This window comes from Astyanax mexicanus, chromosome 13, assembly GCF_023375975.1.
Source record: "Astyanax mexicanus isolate ESR-SI-001 chromosome 13, AstMex3_surface, whole genome shotgun sequence".
Lineage (NCBI taxonomy): Eukaryota > Metazoa > Chordata > Actinopteri > Characiformes > Acestrorhamphidae > Astyanax > Astyanax mexicanus.
In genome coordinates this window covers 16,726,138-16,745,320 of record NC_064420.1, presented here as the reverse complement: position 1 = coordinate 16,745,320, position 19,183 = coordinate 16,726,138, and the positions used below count along the sequence as shown (strand labels likewise).

Genomic DNA, 19,183 nt, shown 5'->3' with positions numbered 1-19,183 from the left:
TGTGTGTGTGCGCAACCTTGTTTTTGAGTAACTTTGTTAATGAGTGTGTGTGTGTTTTGCAGGTCTACGTAAGTGAAAGTGTGCTCTGCTGCACAGAGGAAGCAGTGATAATTCCCGTGTGAATTTCTCCGGATTCCTCCGTCATTCATCTCTCATCCCTCCATACTTCCTCCTCCTCCGTCCGTCCGGCTGCCGTCCGTCTTGCTCACCTTGTGAACGGCCCTCTGGGAAGAGGCGGAGTCTGGACATTTGCATAATGTTAACCTGGGACCGAGTGCAGTACGTGTGTTACCTATAGAGCAGCTGCAGAACTACAGCACCTAAAATATTCAGCTACATCCATCCTGTGGGGGCAGCAGAATGGAATATATGAGCGGATAATGAGTATGGATCGGATCATCATCACCACTCTGCTGTGGACAGTACCTATCAATAATCAATCAATCAATCAATCAATCAATTGTCTATAGAATCTACATCACACTATAATCCATAAGTGTGGGCAGCATAACATTACTGATGCATTAATTGATTGTGGGTCATTGATTGATTCATTTTGTATTACTACCTTGTAGCTGAATATACAGGCATGCCAAAAGTCATCGAATGGGAACCAGTATTGGGTCACATGACTTTTATCATGTTCAATGTAGAAATGTTGTAAAAGTGTTAAGTTAAATAAGTAATTTCAGTTTTTTTTAATTGTACATAGCTCTATCCATTTTGTTTGTATTTTTATTTTTTTGTACTTTGTTCTGTTTGTATTTTTGCTGCAGTAGCTCTCAATCAATACTTTTTAAACTTTAGTTATGGTCATGTTTGTGTGATAGCCACAGCAAGCAGCGATTATGTTTTACTAGTATTAAAATAAAATAATAAAATTAATAACCATAAAAACAAGAACACAAACCTTATTCACAAATATTCACACGATAACACACTGTCACATATCACTCTACATGTATAAACTACAAGAAAACCAAATCTAATACAGCAAACTGCTTATCTATGTTACTGTTTTATATTTATCAGCTACAATATTAAGAGCAATGACAAGTGATTTAAGTGTTACATGATGATCTGATTCCACTGGCTCCTGTACATTGCAAGCTTGATCCCTTACCAGTATCTTGTTTTAATCTTGTTTAACTCATTTTCATATTGCTGTGGCTGTTTATGATCCGATCAGCAACACTTTACACATTACGATCTGAAAATTTAGCTCTTTGATGTGCAATCAGTGATACAGTAAGAGAAAAGTAGATCTACTTTTCAGTAAGACGAAAGTAGATCCTTTGTAGACTCTCTTTAAATGAGTTGAAGGGCGCAGCTGATGTATCCTTCCTTGGTGTCAGTTACCAAGAATTCACGTAGAACACAGAAAAAAACGAAAGAAACTGCACAATGAAAATTGATCAAAATGGCAAAATTATTTGTCAGAGTGAACTAAAGAACAGATACTGTGGACAGAGAGTCACTGGTTTGAATCCCGATGTCATGCGGCTTCTCCATCCGCAGTCAGAGTCTTGAGAGAGCATTCTCTCTCTTTCTCTCTAGGTGGGTAGATAGTGCTCTCTCCACTCCCCCTCATTACTTATCATTTCCATTTTGATGATGGTCAGCACTGGCATCTGTTGGTTGAGCTTGGGATCTGGCGCTTTCCTCTGAGCACACTTGCTGCCTAGTGTTGCTGCACTGATTGGTTAAAGTAGACATCATCTCACCACAAACCTTCATTAGACAGTTTCAGATGTGTGACCAAATAATCTACTGAGAGGGAGGAGTCTTCATAGGACAGTCCTTCCAAGGACAAGGACACCTTACACATACAGCTCTGAAAAAAATAAGAGACCACTTAAAAATTACGAGTTTCTTTGACTTTACCAAATTGAAAACCTCTGGAATGTAATCAAGAGGAAGATGGATGGTCACAAGCCATCAAACCAAGCTGAACTGCTTGAATTTTTGCACAGCAGTGTGTAAGACTGGTGGAAGAGAACATGCCAAGGTGCATGAAAGCTGTGATTAAAAACCAGGGTTATTCCACCAAATATTGATTTCTGAACTCTTAAAACTTTATACATATGAACTTTGCAATATTTGAGGTCTGAAAGCTCTGCATCTTATTGTTATTTCAGACATTTCTCATTTTCTGTAAATAAATGCTGTAAATGACAATATTTTTATTTGGGAGAAACATTGTCCGTAGTTTATAGAATAAAATAACAATGTTCATTTTATTTAAACATGTACCTATAAATAGCAAAATCAGAGAAACTGTTTCAGAAACTGAATTGGTCTCTTAATTCTTTCCAGAGCTGTAAATATCCCCAACCATTCACAAACACAAAAAGGGAATAAAACAGTGTTTTAATTTTCTTTTTTCCCTCTTTTTTTAGTCTTCCAAATGTGTGTGTGTGTCTGTATGCGTCTGTTTCAGATACAGTGTAGAATGTGTGTGTATACCTGCTCACTGTTAGCTGAGGTTCAGCTGAGTTCTAGTTCTGGGAGTTTACGTCTGTCTGTACAGGATCTGCTCAGATACCCACGCTGAGCAGGATTGGGGTGGGGGAAAGGGGGGAAAGGGAGGGGAGGGGGGGTTTGCATCTCACAAAACAAGACAGCCCAACCTAGACTGCTGCCAAAAATAGAAAAGAACTACAAAGGAGAAGAAAAAAAGAACACAGTTTTGGGATGGGAGAAGCGTTCCTTGTGGACCAGCGATGCAAAAAAAAAAAAAAAAAAGAAGAAGAAAGAGAGGATGATGGTTCTGAGGATGTTCCTTTCTGTGACATGCTTTGTGATCTGAATGACATCATCCTGTCTACTGTGTCTTAATAAGCTTGAGCATGTTTGTCTTTTTTGTTTTTATGTCAGAAGTTCTGTGATTGATTTTCTGTTTAAGTTTTTTCCTGATCAGTATTGGTGAGTATTTTATTATTTTCACTTCCCAGCCAAAATGCCTGTGCCAAGTGGGCATGGGTTCTGAGAGGGAGTTGTATGGTATACAGCTCTGGAAAAAATTAAGAGATCACTTCAGTTGCTGAATCAGTTTCTCTGATTTTGCTATTTATAGGTATATGTTTGAATAAAATTAACATTGTTGTTTTATTCTATAAACTACAGACAACATTTCTCCCAAATTCCAAATAAAAATAGTGTCATTTAGAGCATTTATTTGCAGAAAAATGAAAAAAAAGATGCAGAGCTTTCAGACCTTAAATAATGCCAAGAAAACAAGTTCATATTCATAAAGTTTTAAGAGTTCAGAAATCAATATTTGGTGGAATAACCCTGGTTTTAATCACAGTTTTCATGCATCTTGGCATGTTCTCCTCCACCAGTCTTACACACTGCTTTTGGAACTCTTTATGCCAGTTCAGCTTGGTTTGATGGCTTGTGATCATCCATCTTCTTGTGATTATATTCCAGAGGTTTTCAATTTGGTGAAAACAAAGAAACTCATAATTTTTAAGTGGTCCCTATTTTTTTTTCAGCGCTGTATGTGCTGTCAGTCTTAATACTGACACTGATAGGACTCGTCACGGACATCTGTCCATATGTGTAGCCAACCTGCAACCAACCCATGGACCAACCCAAAACTTGCTGGGAACCAGTTGGGCCACCCATACAGACCCCACAAAGGCATGTAGGTGGTTGACGAATTTAACAAGACGAGGCTTTTTTGAATGAGGCTGTAACATTCTCCCGTTTTTAAAAACGATCAATATTTTAAAGCGCAGTATTTTTAATTAATGAACTTCCAGATGAAAGAGAAGAGTGCTAATAGTTTGTGCTCATGCTGGGGGGAGGGGCTGGTATCCGTGCTTATTAATTAATCCCTTTTTGAAAGTTTAAATAAGGGCACATTGTGTTTTAATGTAGCGTCAGAGGGAGGACCGGGACATGTCTCATCTCAGGCTGTCTGCTGAAAAATCCAGTTCAGGAGTTTCTGATGGTCTGAGCTGCTCTTTGATGGTGGATGTGGTTGAAAAGCTGGTGATCCAGGTAAAAAAAAAACATTAATGTATCTTAAAAAATCTCCAACAATTAGAATATCATTGAAAATTTACTTTATTTTAGTAATACAGTTTAAAATATGAAACTCGTATATTATATAGATGTGTTACACACGGAGTGATCTATTTTAAGAGTTTATTTCCTTTTATTGTTGATAATTATGGCTTACAGACAATGAAAACCCAAGAATCTTGTTCTCAGAAAATTTTTAAAAATTATAGAAGACCAATTGGTACTTATGGCAGTGTGGGCAGTGTGCCAGTTTCTAATAGAAAATGAAAGCTGCATCTCCATAAAAGTTGTCAGTTTTCCAGGAAAACATTACACTGACTTTGGACTTGATATAACACAGTGGATCAACACCAGCAGATGACATGGCTCTACAAACCAAACCATCACTGTCTGGAGTCTGGAGGAAGAGTGGAGAGACACACAGTTCAAGCTGCTCGAGGTCTAGTGTGAAGTTTCCACAATCAGTGGTGGTTTGAAGAGACACGTCTGTCATCTGCTGGTGTTGATCCACTGTGTTATTTTAAATCTAAAGTCAGTGTAGAGTTTTCCCACAAAATCTTACAGCACTTCATGCTTCCCTCTGCTGAGGACTTTTATAAAGATGCAGATTTCATTTTCCAGCAGGACTTTGCGCACTGCCCACACTGCCAAAAGTACTAATGACAGATTTTTGGGTTTTCATTGACTGTAAGCCATAATCATCATCAATAAAAGAAATAAACACTTAATATAGATCACATAGTTCCACATTTTAAACTGAATTACAGAAAATTACTTTTCAATGACATTCTAAATTTTTGAGATGCACTAGTATAGTGTATAGTATGCAGCTCTGTGTGAGATCCACTCTATTACTACTGTGCAAACTTTTCCACATCTCCAAAAATATTACTTTCACTTTTACATGTTAAGAGATCAACTATATACTGTATACAACCATTATATAGTAAACACCACTGTTCTTCATCATCATCATCATCATCATCACTGTTAGTGTGGTACTGTGGTGCCCTCTAGTGTTCACTGTGCTTCTGAACACACAGCATTTCAGCTGGATCTGTATCTGTATGTTTTACACGGGGACCAGAATGATTGTCTTTTTTTTGTATTTTGAACTTTGTAACTTTATTATATTCAGATGATATTTGTGTACATTTGTAATTGTAGAGTAACTGTGTTTAGACGGCTGTGTTTTATCGTATCTGGTGCTGAATGCCTGTGCATGACTGCTGTAAATGAATCTCTCTCTCTTTGTTCCTGTTTTCTTTGTTACAGTGTTATTTTGTAACTCTCTCTCCAGTGAGCTCTCTGTTCTCCATAGTTCTCCATTTTGCTGCCACTATGCTGATCATGTGATCTCGTGTACACACACACACACACACACACCGCTTTCTGCCAGAATGTAAATATAAACATTTGTTAATAAAGAATTGTGTACTTTTCATCAGAAGTTTGTGTCGCTGAGTTTGGATTTGGGATTATTCGCCGCCTGATCAGCTGCTGATCTGTTAAACTGGAAACTGTGGTTTATCTTTTGCTGGTTTCACTCAGGTCGTTTTTGTGAGGGTTTTTTTGGTTTATCATAAAGATCTCATTAAAATAAATACAAATCATTATTTTTAATAAAGTCATATTTTTTATTTTTAGCACCTCAAATCACTGCATGATTGTTTTTATTTTTTTAAGGAGAAATGTGACTTTTGTTGTTTTGCTGTTTTTTTTTGTTCATTATTAAGTGCCATCTCATTATTATTAAATACAAAGTCATTATTTTTAAATGCTTATATATAGATCGGGTGTGAAAAGAGGACACACACACACACACACACACACACACACACACAAACCCCAACACAAGAGTTCATTCAAATATGACTTTATTACAAGAAAAAGCACATTCTTTAATATCTTCTATATATACACACTATATATATATACTATGTTCATCAATATAAAAAAGCATGGAGACTCATCACTTCATATCAATTGTTGATTGTTTTTTGCATTTATAAATGTTTTTAAAATGTTTAGTTTTTTTAGGGTAGAAATAATTCGTTTGCATTTGGTTTTCTCAAAACAAAAAAAGAAAAAAGTTGAAAATGTAATCATTTTCATTTTATTACAATATTATTATTTTATATATATTATTATAAGTTTATAAGCTGTATCTTTGGCAGTCTTTGCTTGGCAGTGTTTGGAAGTGTCTAGTTGACACTTTCTTTTACCATACCAAAAAAAATGTTGATCAAATCAGAATTTTTCCACCACACAGCAGAACCTGATTCAGACTCTGGTTAAACTGCACTGCACAGCACTCTTTCACCCTTTCATCCTTATAAACCTCATAAATAAACTAACAGGTCTTCAATGGTAAATTCTACAGTGCTTAGAAATAATTTCATTATATTGTATTATTATCTCTTAATTTATATTAATTTATAATTCTTTATATATATATATATTATGGATAAGGTTATAAACTTATGCTACTTCAGCAGTGCTAGCTGGGGTTAGGAGCAGACTACAGGTCGATAATACTCCACTCTGAAGGGGGAAATATCGGTTAGCGACTGATTCTAATGCTGCTCCTGCCCCGGTGCTTGAGAACTAAACTGAAACTCCTGTATAACGCTGTAATTCAGAGGAGTGGGTTTACTGCTCCTTATAACCTGACTGTAAAATTCATACATAAAATGCACAGGATTATAAGGCACACTGGCGATTTTTGGGAAAATTAAAGGGTTTTTGGTGCGCCTTATAGTGCAAAAAATATGGTAATTTAAAAATTAAGCCTGATAAACAAGCCTAAAACTAGGCAATTAAATTATTCTTTATTGGCTTTTAAGTCTATGGAATTTATGCTTAATAAATTGACAAATTATCGTATTAGCGCCCTCTGCTGTTTCTTATCCCTAAAGCATGCAGGTTAGTGCAATGTTTCACTGTAGCTGCTAGGACAGTACACTGGATGTTCTTCTGTAGTTCTTCTGTAAAGAAGAAGCATTTTCAGTTTCAGTTCCTTTAACCAGCAGAGAGATGATTCAATTTTTCCAAGGTAGCTTCCAACCTTCCAACCTGCATCCAAAGGTAAGAGAAGATGTTTTTCTGGTTATTTAACCTTGTCTTCTCAGCGTTGTGTGTTTTTAACTGGATGTTTGTAGGTCTCAGGACATGAAGGCGCGGACGCTGCCGCGGATAACCGCCCTGCAGATGGGGCAGTGCCGCAGGCTGGCAGCACAGTCTGTACAGACCACCAGGTGGCCACAGGGGATAAACACCATGGACACCAGCTTGTCCATGCATACCTTACAGGTGCGTTCCTCCTGAAGCTGCCTCAGCTGTTCCTCCGCGCTCAGGTTCCCCGTCACTGCAAAACAACACATACAGACGCATGAGGACAGCAACGTGAACTCACAACCATGTTCTCATTCTTAAGACCACCTAGACACTCAGAATAATCTCACAAACAGGGCTGTCACTATTGATTCAGATAATTCATTGACTAATAATTTTAGTGGTGAAATAAATGAGGGATGTGTTTTAAAGTCTGCAGGCTGCAGTCGAGGTCGGGGGCGTGGCCTTGGTAGCACTGGCCTATGAAGAGATATTTTGGGTAGACTGTTGCACATATGGGACAGCCTAACATCTAGGTCTTACAACGTCACGATTGCATTGTGGTGCAGAATTTGTGTATCTCTCCATTTCTTCACAGAAATAATTATAAAACTTCTAACATTACAGTGGCATAATAAAGTATTTGCCCCTCTACAGATTTCTTTTGATTTTGCTTTTTTTTTAAATACTTTTTTATGATTATCAAACAAACTTTAATATCAGACAAAGATAACCTGAGTAAATATATAAAAAAGGGCTGGATTTGGATTTGGATAGTATTTTTCCTTAATAAATTAAATCATCATTTTTTTGCTTGATAATCTGTAAAGTGTAAATATGGCAAAAATGCAACAAAAAAAAAGAAAAAAGAAATATGGGAGGGGGGATACTTTCTAATCACTGTAAATGTATTAAAAACGAAACACATCTTGTTTAATGGTCTCATTCCATCGTTTTTTTTATTATTATTTTAAAATGTCTAGTTGTGGTCTTTAGTATGAATTAGGGCTGCAACGATTAGTCGATTTAACTAATCGTTAAATAATTTTCAAAAACTTTTGGGAACAGAAGCGCAATGGGAGATGGGTAAATGTCTTACTCACACAGATTACATTCAACTCAAGTCTGTGTCTCCAAAATGGCCAAACTCAACAAATTACATATTTAAATCACTAAATGTGAGTAGTTTCCATGTTTGAACAACATCTACACATTTAAATGCCTTTGAAATCTCATGTTTAGCTGTTTAGCTGAGGACATGGCAGAAATAATCGTTGACTAATCGACTAATCTAAAGAAATAATCAACAGATTAGTCAACTAGCAAAATATTCATTACTTGCAGCCCTAGGATGAATGAATGCCACGTGAGCCGTGTTTTGTGTGTTTCTGTATAAGCCTTTTTTATTTCACTGAATTACAGGTCTCTGAAGGAAGCTCTTGCTCATAAATATTCATACATGCAAACATCTCGCCTCTGATTGGCTAACAGCACTGCAGCAGAGAACACCTACCTGCCTTTCCCCGCAGACAAAATGTTTTCAGAGATACAGCCTTAGTTTTAAAGATACAGCACTGAGCGCTAGGTAAAATTAACCCTTAAACTTTGCTTAAAATAAGACTTTTAGCATCATCAGACTCTCAGCATGGATTTTAGCGGAAGGAGACCTTTACCTACTCTATCAGGCTCTAGTAACACTGAGTGAGAGTTAATATAGTACTTATTGCTAACATTATCTTGACTAAAACTATGCATTGTTTTGGAACTGCTGGGGGAGCTGCCACATTTAAGGTGAAAAGGAAAACTCGGGGGGTGATATTGCATGGCGGCACAAGCGATTCACTGTAGACCCAACTAACTGATTAATAAATTACTTTCCAACTTTTTTAATAATCTATTTTAATCAATTTAATTGAATAGATGTTGCAGCCCTAAAAAAATCTTAAGGAACAGCTTGAGAATGCCCACATTTGTATATATTGTGTGGTGTAATCTAATGAGTGAAGTTGAACACCGGTTAGTGTGCTCATGGCAAGGCCAATCACATCCACATTCAGTGCAGGAGACCACACACACATCCCACAGCCCAGTGCAGTGTTCTCTGGCTACCATAGGACATGGCAAATGTCATGGTACTCTATAGTCATTTCAATTCCATGGCCTGTTTTTTTTAGAGTAAATTATAAATTATATTCTGCTTTATGATCTGCTACCAGTAATAGTGACAGACCCGTTCATGCAATATAACACACACACACACACACATAACACAGTGAGTGAAAGCAGTGAAACAGTGTTAACTTGGACCTTTCTCCCCGACTGAGGTCTGAGTTCTGACTTCACCGGTACTACCGCCCTGCCTCACCACGGGCTCTAAAGAAAACAAACCATCCACATGTTAGAGGAGGAGGGACATACCACTCTACACTGGCATATTACTGTTACTGAGTGTGTTTACATGCACATTTATAATCTGATTATTGTAGTTATCTGATTATAAGTAGTCATGTAAACAGCATACTCCAATTTCTTAGATCAGAGCAAGATCTAAAAATCTAATTAAGAGCTTTTATTCTTCGATATTTCCAGTATTCTTGGATTTCTCAGTCTGTGCATGCATGAAAACAGACTGTGATACTGGAAATAAGCGAGCAGTGTTTAACACCTGCAGCTGAAACTGAAGGTTTTAAATAATCTTCATCTTCTAGCTGATGATATTTGTTTATTGTATGATACAGGCTTTATGTAATGCCTTTTTTTTTGTAAATTTATTGGCTGGTTGCAAAGCAAAAATCTGATTATTGACTCATATAAACTCTGAGTTGTCCCATTTTTTGAGTTCATGTTAGTGTGTTGATCAGATTATCGACAAACTCTGATTGATGTTCTGCATTAATCGGGATATAAAGTGCAAGTAAACACGCTCAGTGTCTGACTGTGCTTCTCTGATAGGTGAACTTCACTAGAACTGCAGGTACAGTTGGGCCAATAAATATTTAGACACTGTTTATGTTTTGGCCTCTGCGTGCCACCACACTGGATTTGAAATGAAGCAAATGAAATGGTTCTGAAGGGGGGTTCGAGGGGTTGAAGAAAAATATTGTATGAAGCGTTTAGGAATTACAACCATTTTCTACTACTAAGTCTTCTCATTTCAGAGGCTCAAAAATAATTGGACAAATAAACTTTATCATACATAAAATGTTCATTTTTAATACCCATAAACATCACTAAACACCAGACCTTTACTGCAGAGTCTTCAGTTGTTGCTGGTTTGTGCGTCTTTCAATCTTAGTTTTAGTGAAATGCTGCTTAATCAGGATCAGATCTGGTGATTTTTTAGATTTTTCAGATCTTTTACCTGCTTTACAGATGATGGATTAACGATGAAAAAAAATTGTCTGTCATTTGTCTGATTACTTTTGAGACCCTGAAATGAGGAGGCTTTGTAGAAAATTGGTTGTATTTTCTAAACCATTCATAGGATATATTTTTTTAAAGTCTACACTTTAATAATATCTCATTTATTTCATTTTAAATGCAGTGTTTTGTCATGCAGAGCCCAAATCATGAAGATTGTGTTATTGTCTAAATATCTATTGGTCTAATTGTCTATCTGAACTGCAGTCGTATGTCTCTAGTCTTTCCTGGACCTTATTTTTTTGGTATAGGCAGATGGAGCAGGTCTGATCACCTGGTCTGGACTGGCTGCCCTGCCTCTCCTCCTCCTCGGCCTGCAGGACGTCCGCCACCAGGTCGGAGACGGAGGTGTAGTGATGGCCGGTGAGCAGATAACGTGACTGCACCAGGCTCTCCACCAGCGCCCGCTGGAAACCCATCTGCAGCGCCGTCTGCACCACGGGGGACAACATGGCCGCTACCACTGCACTCTGCCCACTTAGCACCTCTACCAGCGGGGAGAGCACACAGGGGGCGTGAGGGTGTGTGTGTGTGCGTTTTGATAGGGAAGGTTACATACAACCACAAACCATAATACACAAAATAAATTAGTTCACACACACACACACACACACACACACACACACAACCAAAAATAGTCTACTTTCTACTTTCAGTCTATATTTATGATGAAATGCTCCAAATTCCTTGAACCCTTTCACAGGTTACTTTAGCTGTGTTTAAGCTGCTTCTGTTTCTCAGATATTTTTATATATATTTTTTATGCAACTGTGATCCAATTTTGTTTGGGCCTATTATAGATCCGGAAACCTTTTTAAATTTTACTGCATCTGTGCACCGAACTATTAACTATTAATTCAATAAGTGGTACTTAAAATCCTTTAATTTTCTCATAAAGAGACAGTGTCTTATAATCCGGTGCCCCTTATGTATGAATTTTGCCAGTCAGGTTGTAAGGAGCAGTAAAGCCACTTTGCTGAAGTACAGCATTATACAGGAGTTTTAGAGAAGTTTCTCCAGTGCTGGGGCTGGATGCAGCAGTATTAGCATTAGCCGCTAAACGCAGAACTAGCTCTTTTGCAGTGTTTTCAGTGTTAAAACAAACTACATGAGATAAACCAGTAGCTGAGGGTTCCTCTGTGTAGCGCTATCGGGTGCCATTTACTAGCGCTAACCCTTGTTCACTTTAAGTTTGCATTCTTACTAGTGTGCTTAATTCGCCTTATAATCCGAAAATTATAAAAATAGACCAGAAACTAGACGTTCATTGATAGCGTGCCTTATAGTCTAAAAAGGTGTGTGTACTAAAGTTTTTGTAGTAGATTTGTTGCTACATTATTTATTTTGTTCAATTATTATATATTATTGTATACAAATCAGTGCTTAAAAACAGACAAAGATTTACAGATTTGTAGTTTCTACAGAATGTTTAAATATGTTACATTTATACTAAAACATTACCATTTTTTTTGTGTCAGTAGACTATTCTTGAAATTAATAAAATATGTTTTATTTCCAAGAATATTTTTTTATCACAAAGCTACATTGAATTATTTTAGCTCAGAACTGTTAGACTCAACCACTTTCCTAATTTCCTCAACAACGCAACAGAACAGCAGTTATATCATATATATATAATTTCTAAAACATAATGTCAAAATCATCCAAAAAAATAGCTGCACCTAAAAACAATGTACCAACAGACCTACAACATTGTGGGTAGGTTTGACATTGTTTCATGCTCGGCTGTGCATATGACTTAAGCAATGCACAGCCTTTCTAAGATGCCAGCTCACCATTGGTCTTCATTATAAGCCCTTAGACAGCCTAACATTTACGTTAATAAGGTTCTGCGACCTGTGGTCCTACCTTTTATGAACACACACTATTTCCCCGTTCAGAGGTGAGTATTATCGGCAAGTGGCCTGCTACTAACCACAGTTAGCACTGCTGGAGCAGCATTAGCATTAGCTGCTAACCACGCTAACCACGCTAACAAGCTACGTGGCACAAACCGCTAGCTAATATCACTCAGGCTTACAAAAACACTCAGGGTTCCTCAATGTAGCGTTGTCGCTAGCAGTTATCCACTAATGCTAATGCTCTAGACCTAGTGCTGGAGAAGTTAAGAAATCTACGCTTACTGTAAATAAACGGAATCGCTTTACTCCCCCAAATAAACAGCTTTCAGGAGAGAAATCTCTGTAGATTAACAACCAGCACTCGTTTAACTTTAAAATAAAGTATTTTTTCATTACAGTTTTGTTTACTTAGCTTAGCTTTATTTAACTTAGTTCTAAATCTAAATCCCCACTACCACCCAGCGGCGAGACCTGCTGAATTAGAAATTACTTATAATGTCTCTTTAAAATACGCCTGATTAACCGGTGCGCCTTATCGATAAAAATAAACCAGAAAATAGACATTCATTGATAGTGCACCTTAAAATCCAGTGCTCCTTTTAGTGTGAAAAATATGATACTGTACACAATATTTACACACTTAACTCATGTATTGTTCCTGATAATGTTTATCTTCATTCTTAATAGCACTAAAAATCACACTTCCTTCTGAGTAGAATTTTTTAAGGTAAATGTAGTTATCGTAACATGGCTAACATGCCTTAGTAATTAGTATGCAATTGGAACGTGTCCTATGTCTTTAATCTGAAAGGAAAAACTTCTCCATCAAATACTGTGACGAGTTCTGGCACTATAATCAGGATGAACTGGTAAAGCAACTGTTCAGTTTGGAAATCTACTGAACTCTCTGGCTCTGTGTTGTTTTAAGGAAGTCAAAAAACAATGTTCTCTCTTTTCTATCTTTAGTTCCTCCTCTCTTTTTTTGCACTGTATCACATATCACACTCTCGTTTCTCTTACCGTGGCCTGTGGGAATGTTTCCAGCTGCTGGAGTCTGAGATCCACTCTATGAATTATATCATATTCACAGTCAGTCTACAGAATTACTCATATAATAACTTAATAATATGATATAATCAGCTGGTAAGTAAGTGTAGGAGAATAAACTGTGCACGCTACCATCTCCGACATGTTGAAGTGCGACTGCTGAATGTTGTTCACGTATTCCCGTCCTCTCGTCTGAAGTAGATACTCACACCTAAAGTGGCACAAACCAAAAGTATAAAAAAAAAATCGAATACATGGAGAGAAACAGGTGCTAGTAACAGTAGTGATTGGAAATTTACATTTACTTGCGATGGTTGTGAACATCATGGCTGATACTGTAAATATCCATAATAAGTGTATGTAAACTTACCCACACCTAATTATATATATTAAATATAGAGATCTTTTTTAGTCACAGTATGTCCTAAACACCCACAGCCTGTGGTAGAATCGCTGTCTCTGTAATGTACTGCTTTAATCCGTGACTCCACATGCTGGTGAATGTGTTCTATACAGCACTCCTACACTACACCCTGCAATGCCTACAGCTCTGTGTAAAACCTGGAAAAAAATAACCCTTACCGTGGGAACCATTTAGCATGCTCCTGCCACGGATCATCTCCAGGCTCCCAGTTCCTCAAACCACCATCACAGAAGAAGCACTTCACATTATCACCATGACCTGAAACACATCCAAATACATCAACTGCAGCCTGAAGAAGAGCAGCAGCTTCATACCGGGGTTCTACATGAGAGCAATGATGAGAGAACAGGACTCTGAACTATGGCAGACTCAGACTCACTCAGCAGTGCAGAAATTAGAGATGCAGTGAATATTTGGGATCATAAACAGTCTGCAGAAGATGCTCTGTGTTTGAATAAATAAAAAAAAGTCTAAAAATTAATAATTTATTTGAAGTCATATTACTGTGGCTGTGTTACTTAACTAATGTTAGGATTTTTCAGCAGTGGTGGCAGAGTATTAAAATGTTAAAAATTAGTTAAATGTTCAATAAATATGTGTAAATTGTAGTTTTGTTTTGTGATTTTGGTTTGCAAGACAAATGACAAAGCAGGACAAAATGCATATAGGCTATTTAATTTGTTCAATTGTGAAAAAAAGTGGAAATTTATTGAAAGCTTGATTTTTAATTTGGTATTCGGCCAAATATTTTATTCTGCTGCACCCTCCAGCAGAAATGTATATCATACATGAGATTTATGTATGAGACATGAGACAGTATGGAACATTTAACAATGTGAAAAACTGTACTTTTAGGACTAATCAGACATTATTTTTGTACTTGAATGATGTTTTGTTATTTATGCTATAAAACTTTGGTATGGTGGATTAAAACATTTTAAAACATTGACTACTAGGCAGTGTGTTATCTAATAAATGTATATAAGCAGGGTAAGATATATATAATCAAGTGTCAAAGTGGAGAACCCTGATCTAGAGCCATAAATTGATCAATATAGAGGGGTGCACCCAAGACACTTTGGGTTTCTCCTTTCCATTTCTCCTTTATACCCCTACCTCTTGTTTTTGCGTGTAAGCTTTCCCCTTGGAGTTACAAGCACAAAAAATCAGTAATGCCAGGTTCACACTACACGACTTTTTGAGTCATCAGTCATTGTGCTGTTCACACTACACGACCGGTAGTGCTGTAATCACAAACTTTCACACTACGTGACTGATCAGCATCACTATTTTTTTGTTTTGGGAAATCGCAGACTCACCTGGCTGTTGTCACGAGAGCACACTAGAACTAAACACACACAAGAACCCAACTACTGAATGGGTTCATATAAAGCAACTGAGTAAAATCAGAGTTTATAAATATCTGATCATTTTATACTGAAAACACACCTGAACTATATGAAATGTTTCAGTACTGCACACCTCATTTTTTATTGTTTTAAACTCCAGTTTTATACATGCTCTACTATATCTTCAGGATCAGCTCAGCAACCAATCAGCTCACAGTAGCAGTAATGCTTTTCTGCAGATAAACTGAAAATATACAGGCCGTTGCTTTTTTTTTTTTGTAAAATACATTATTCTACTTTTTAACATTATTGTAATACTCAGAAAAAGTAGTTCATCATTATTTGTATGAATATATATATATTTTTAGCTTTTAGCTGCTGCTTCTGACTCCCTGTCGCCGACTGGGTCAGATATATAGCATGCCAAATATTTGTTGGCGTCTGTGACTCATTTGTGATCAGTCAGCAACGGCTCAGCAAGCATCTTCCATTAGTTACTACGCCAATATGTGAGCTCACAGTTTTTATCGGCAATCAATGGGAAATTTCGGAAACTAAAAACCGGGCTAAAATCATGTAGTGTGAACCTGGCATAACCTAGCTGGTGGTTCACAAGTGAAATGAGTTTTTATTAGCTTTTATCAGCCTCTGCCAATTTAGTTGTGATTTCCCTGGTGGAGCGTTATTCACTCTCTTTGTGTTGGGTTGGAAGTTGGAGGCTGTTGACTTAGCAGTTATTCATATTCTCTCCTGTTATAAACAAAGCTTGTTTAGGACAAATAGGTTTTTTCTGACATAGGTAACATAATATAATCTTATTTTATAATTAGCACTTTTGATAGTTTGTGGACTAAAATTTATTAACAATAATTATTGTTACATAGAGCTGATTTACATAGAGACCCTATACAGTGTTGAATTTACTCTAAAATACACTGTGGGACCATATGTTATCCAGGGCAGTGTTAAATTTAACTCGGTTAAGGTTAATTTAACACTATCAAGTTTACTGTTCAGTAATATTTTTCTTAATTTGGTACAGACGCTGTATAAACTTATACACTATACTCTATCTCTCTTAGTTTATCACATTTATCACATTTCTACAGTAAACTCTGCCTTGTGTTTCTATAGTGCAGCTTTACCAGGATGAAACAGAGCCACAAAGTGGAGGCATAGCTCGCGAGGTCTCGAGCATTCTGCTCACATGACCACGTGGCAACGAAAACAAAAGGAGAACTCGCCTCAAAGCCCAGTTTCACTCTGAGTGCTGGTGGGCGGAGATTCATCCTGCAGAATCGACTCTTTTAAACGGACCGATTGAACCACAAGTCTGATACGCTGACATCATCCTCTCTATATGACTCTGATTCTGATGACCCTTACTTTTAATTGTTCTGTGTGCACTAAAACACTCAGAAAATAATAACATTTATGTATTTATTATATTGTTATTTTTAAGTTTTTCGGAAAAATCTATTTAATTTTTTTTTTTTCTGATAAAGCTGTTTACAGGGCAGATTGGTTTTGATATGTAAATGTCACTTTATTGTAAATAATGAAATATTATTTACACAAAACAACATTTATTTTTTAGTCGAACAAATTTTCTTATATGTTTTAGTAATAAAACAATATGTGTCTGTTATAAAGTGTAAAATTAAAAAGGCATTTAATTTGATGACCATTTTATGACTTAGTGATGCCAAATATTAAAATGTACTATAAACTTAAACAAAAAGATGCCTGTATTTTACTAACTATGTGTCAAATTTGGAATCCCCAAAAATTAATACATTTCTAAAATATTTCAGATTGTTTTAATATGTTGTATTATTGTTTTAGACTGTTTGAGTTATTGATGTTATTGAGTTATTGGAAGTTTACTAGAATCGCTAATCTTCTGAGGACTTTGACTCTAATGAAGTGAATCAAATTTTGTTTTTTAGTCAAACTGAATTTCTCTTTAAATGTTTTGGTAAAAAATAAGGAATTATATTTGCTGACCATTTTGACTTAATGAGCGCAATTCTTTTTTTATAATTTAAAAAAAAATAATAAATAATATTTTACACAAACAATAACTGTACCTTTACTAACTAATTATACTAACTAATCATCCTTGCAATTCCCAAAAATCTATTTTTATTATAGTATTTATAGTATTTTGTAAGTTATTTATTAGAATTTTACCAGAATCTTATGGAGAGTTTTGACTCTTATGAAGTGAATCGGTTCAATCACGAGTAAAAAAAGGATGGAAGCCTAAAATCACGAAACGAAACATAGCTCAGTAAAAGTTTCTCTAAAAGCACATCCTCATGTTTGTGGGTCAGACAGCTCTATAATACAGCAGGATGTCTGTAGTATGAAGTATAATATAGTAATAACGCTGAGTCTGACTCGGAGCAGCTCTATACGGTGGTGGTGCTGGTGGTGGATATACGGACCTGTGTAGAAGAAGCCCGCCTGCGCCAGAGTGTCCGGCTGGACTGAGGCCCCCGGCGGCCAGTTTTGAAAGGTGGTGAGCCGGGTGTCCTCGGCCTCCATCTCCGGGTACACGGCCTGTCCGACGGAGACCTGCTCGTCCACCCCCATCCTCTGGAGCTGGCTGAGCAGCTGCCCGTCCACCGAGTCCGGAGAGCCGGGGGGCCGGGGGATGTTCCCCACGCTCCGCCCCAGTATGAAGCCGCAGGTCGGGAAGTGTCGCTTGTGTTCTCTGAGCGGCTCGTCCCCGCTGACCCAGCACCGCAGCACGCCGTCGCAGCAGAAGCACTGCACCGTGTCCCCGTAGCCCAGAAAGTAGAAGCCGGCCCGGGCGAGGTCCGCCGGGCTGACCGGGGAGTCCGTGGCCCAGTGCTCGAAGCTGCGGAGCCGCTCCTCCTCGCTGTGCATCCCGGGGCTCAGTCCGGGGCTTAGTACGGGGCTCAGTTCCCCGCCGCCATGCTGATCCTCCGTGCCGCTCATTCCGCTCCCGGTCCATAACGGACCATTCAGGTACGGCCCGAAGCCCCCGCTGGCCATATATCACACAGCACAGCCTGTGACCCGAGCGAGCGCGCGGCACCATCCGGAGTTCTAGAACAGAACCAACACAGATCCCCCCCCTAACAAACACACACACAACACAGTGTATAACACTCACACACTCTACCACACACACACACATACAATACCACAATAACACACACGCGCCCCTGCACACGTTTACTAGAGACACTCAAACACAACACACACACACACACACACACTACAGTTTATTTTTATTAATTAATAAACGTACGGATTTGTTTGTTTGTATACATATGGCAGGGATGTCAGGGGGAATGGTAAACGTTTAAAAAACTTTTGAGAAGAAGTTTTGGCATAGATAGATAGATAGATAGATAGATAGATAGATAGATAGATAGATAGATAGATAGATAGATAGATAGATAGATAGATAGATAGATAGATAGATAGATTAATTAGAATCATAAAAAATAACACTAATAAATGATAAAAAAATAAACGGTTAAAATAAAATACAAAGGTAAAACAGAAAATAAGATAAATAAAAATGAAAAGGCCCAAAGGTAGAGCAGAAAATAAAATAAATAAAAGGACAGAATAAATAAAAAGGTAAAAGGTCAAAAACAGTTACAAGCTGTCTTAAATTGGTTAGAAATAAAAAAGTTTTAAATAATTTGGATACTTTCTCATTCCATTACTTTCTGGGTCATTATTAGAATACTGTGTCTTTTTGTCTCAAAACCAACAGGAACAATATGTAGTCATTTTCTACTTTCTTTTTTTTACTTTAAATTATGTTTTACTGTGTTCTAAAGAAAATAATGTGTCAACACGGTTTCATTTAATATTTCATTGATTTAACACTGCTCTGTCATGGTGTTTGAAGACACATTATATAATATTTTCCTATATATCTATTTACT

General features: G+C 37.2%; 2 protein-coding genes across 5 annotated transcripts in view; one reads left to right on the top strand and one right to left on the bottom strand.

Moving 5' to 3' along the window:
* Positions 1 to 903, top strand: part of nkain4 (sodium/potassium transporting ATPase interacting 4) — a 90,925-nt gene extending 90,022 nt beyond the window's left edge. For both annotated transcript variants that reach the window (XM_007228967.4, XM_022663525.2), the window contains one exon: positions 63 to 903. In XM_007228967.4, coding sequence (XP_007229029.3) covers positions 63 to 76 — 14 coding nt within the window. In that variant the 3' untranslated portion in view covers positions 77 to 903. The remainder of the gene's footprint in view (positions 1 to 62) is intronic.
* A 4,989-nt stretch (positions 904 to 5,892) lies between these two features.
* Positions 5,893 to 18,424, bottom strand: birc7 (baculoviral IAP repeat containing 7). Of its 3 annotated transcripts, XM_007228969.4 has the most exons (8): positions 17,699 to 18,424; positions 14,058 to 14,157; positions 13,608 to 13,686; positions 13,449 to 13,494; positions 10,841 to 11,053; positions 9,454 to 9,519; positions 7,338 to 7,399; positions 5,893 to 7,107 (listed from the first exon to the last, which is right to left on the bottom strand). In XM_007228969.4, the coding sequence occupies exons 1-8, from the start codon at positions 18,270 to 18,272 to the stop codon at positions 7,054 to 7,056; spliced, it is 1,194 nt and encodes a 397-aa protein (XP_007229031.3). In that variant the 5' UTR covers positions 18,273 to 18,424; the 3' UTR covers positions 5,893 to 7,053. The 3 variants fall into 3 exon arrangements, with proteins under 3 accessions (XP_007229031.3, XP_007229030.3, XP_049342309.1); XM_007228968.4 differs by having other exon boundaries at positions 5,893 to 7,399; positions 17,699 to 18,417; XM_049486352.1 differs by lacking the exon at positions 9,454 to 9,519 and having other exon boundaries at positions 5,893 to 7,399; positions 17,699 to 18,423.
* Between the last annotated feature and the right edge of the window lie 759 nt (positions 18,425 to 19,183).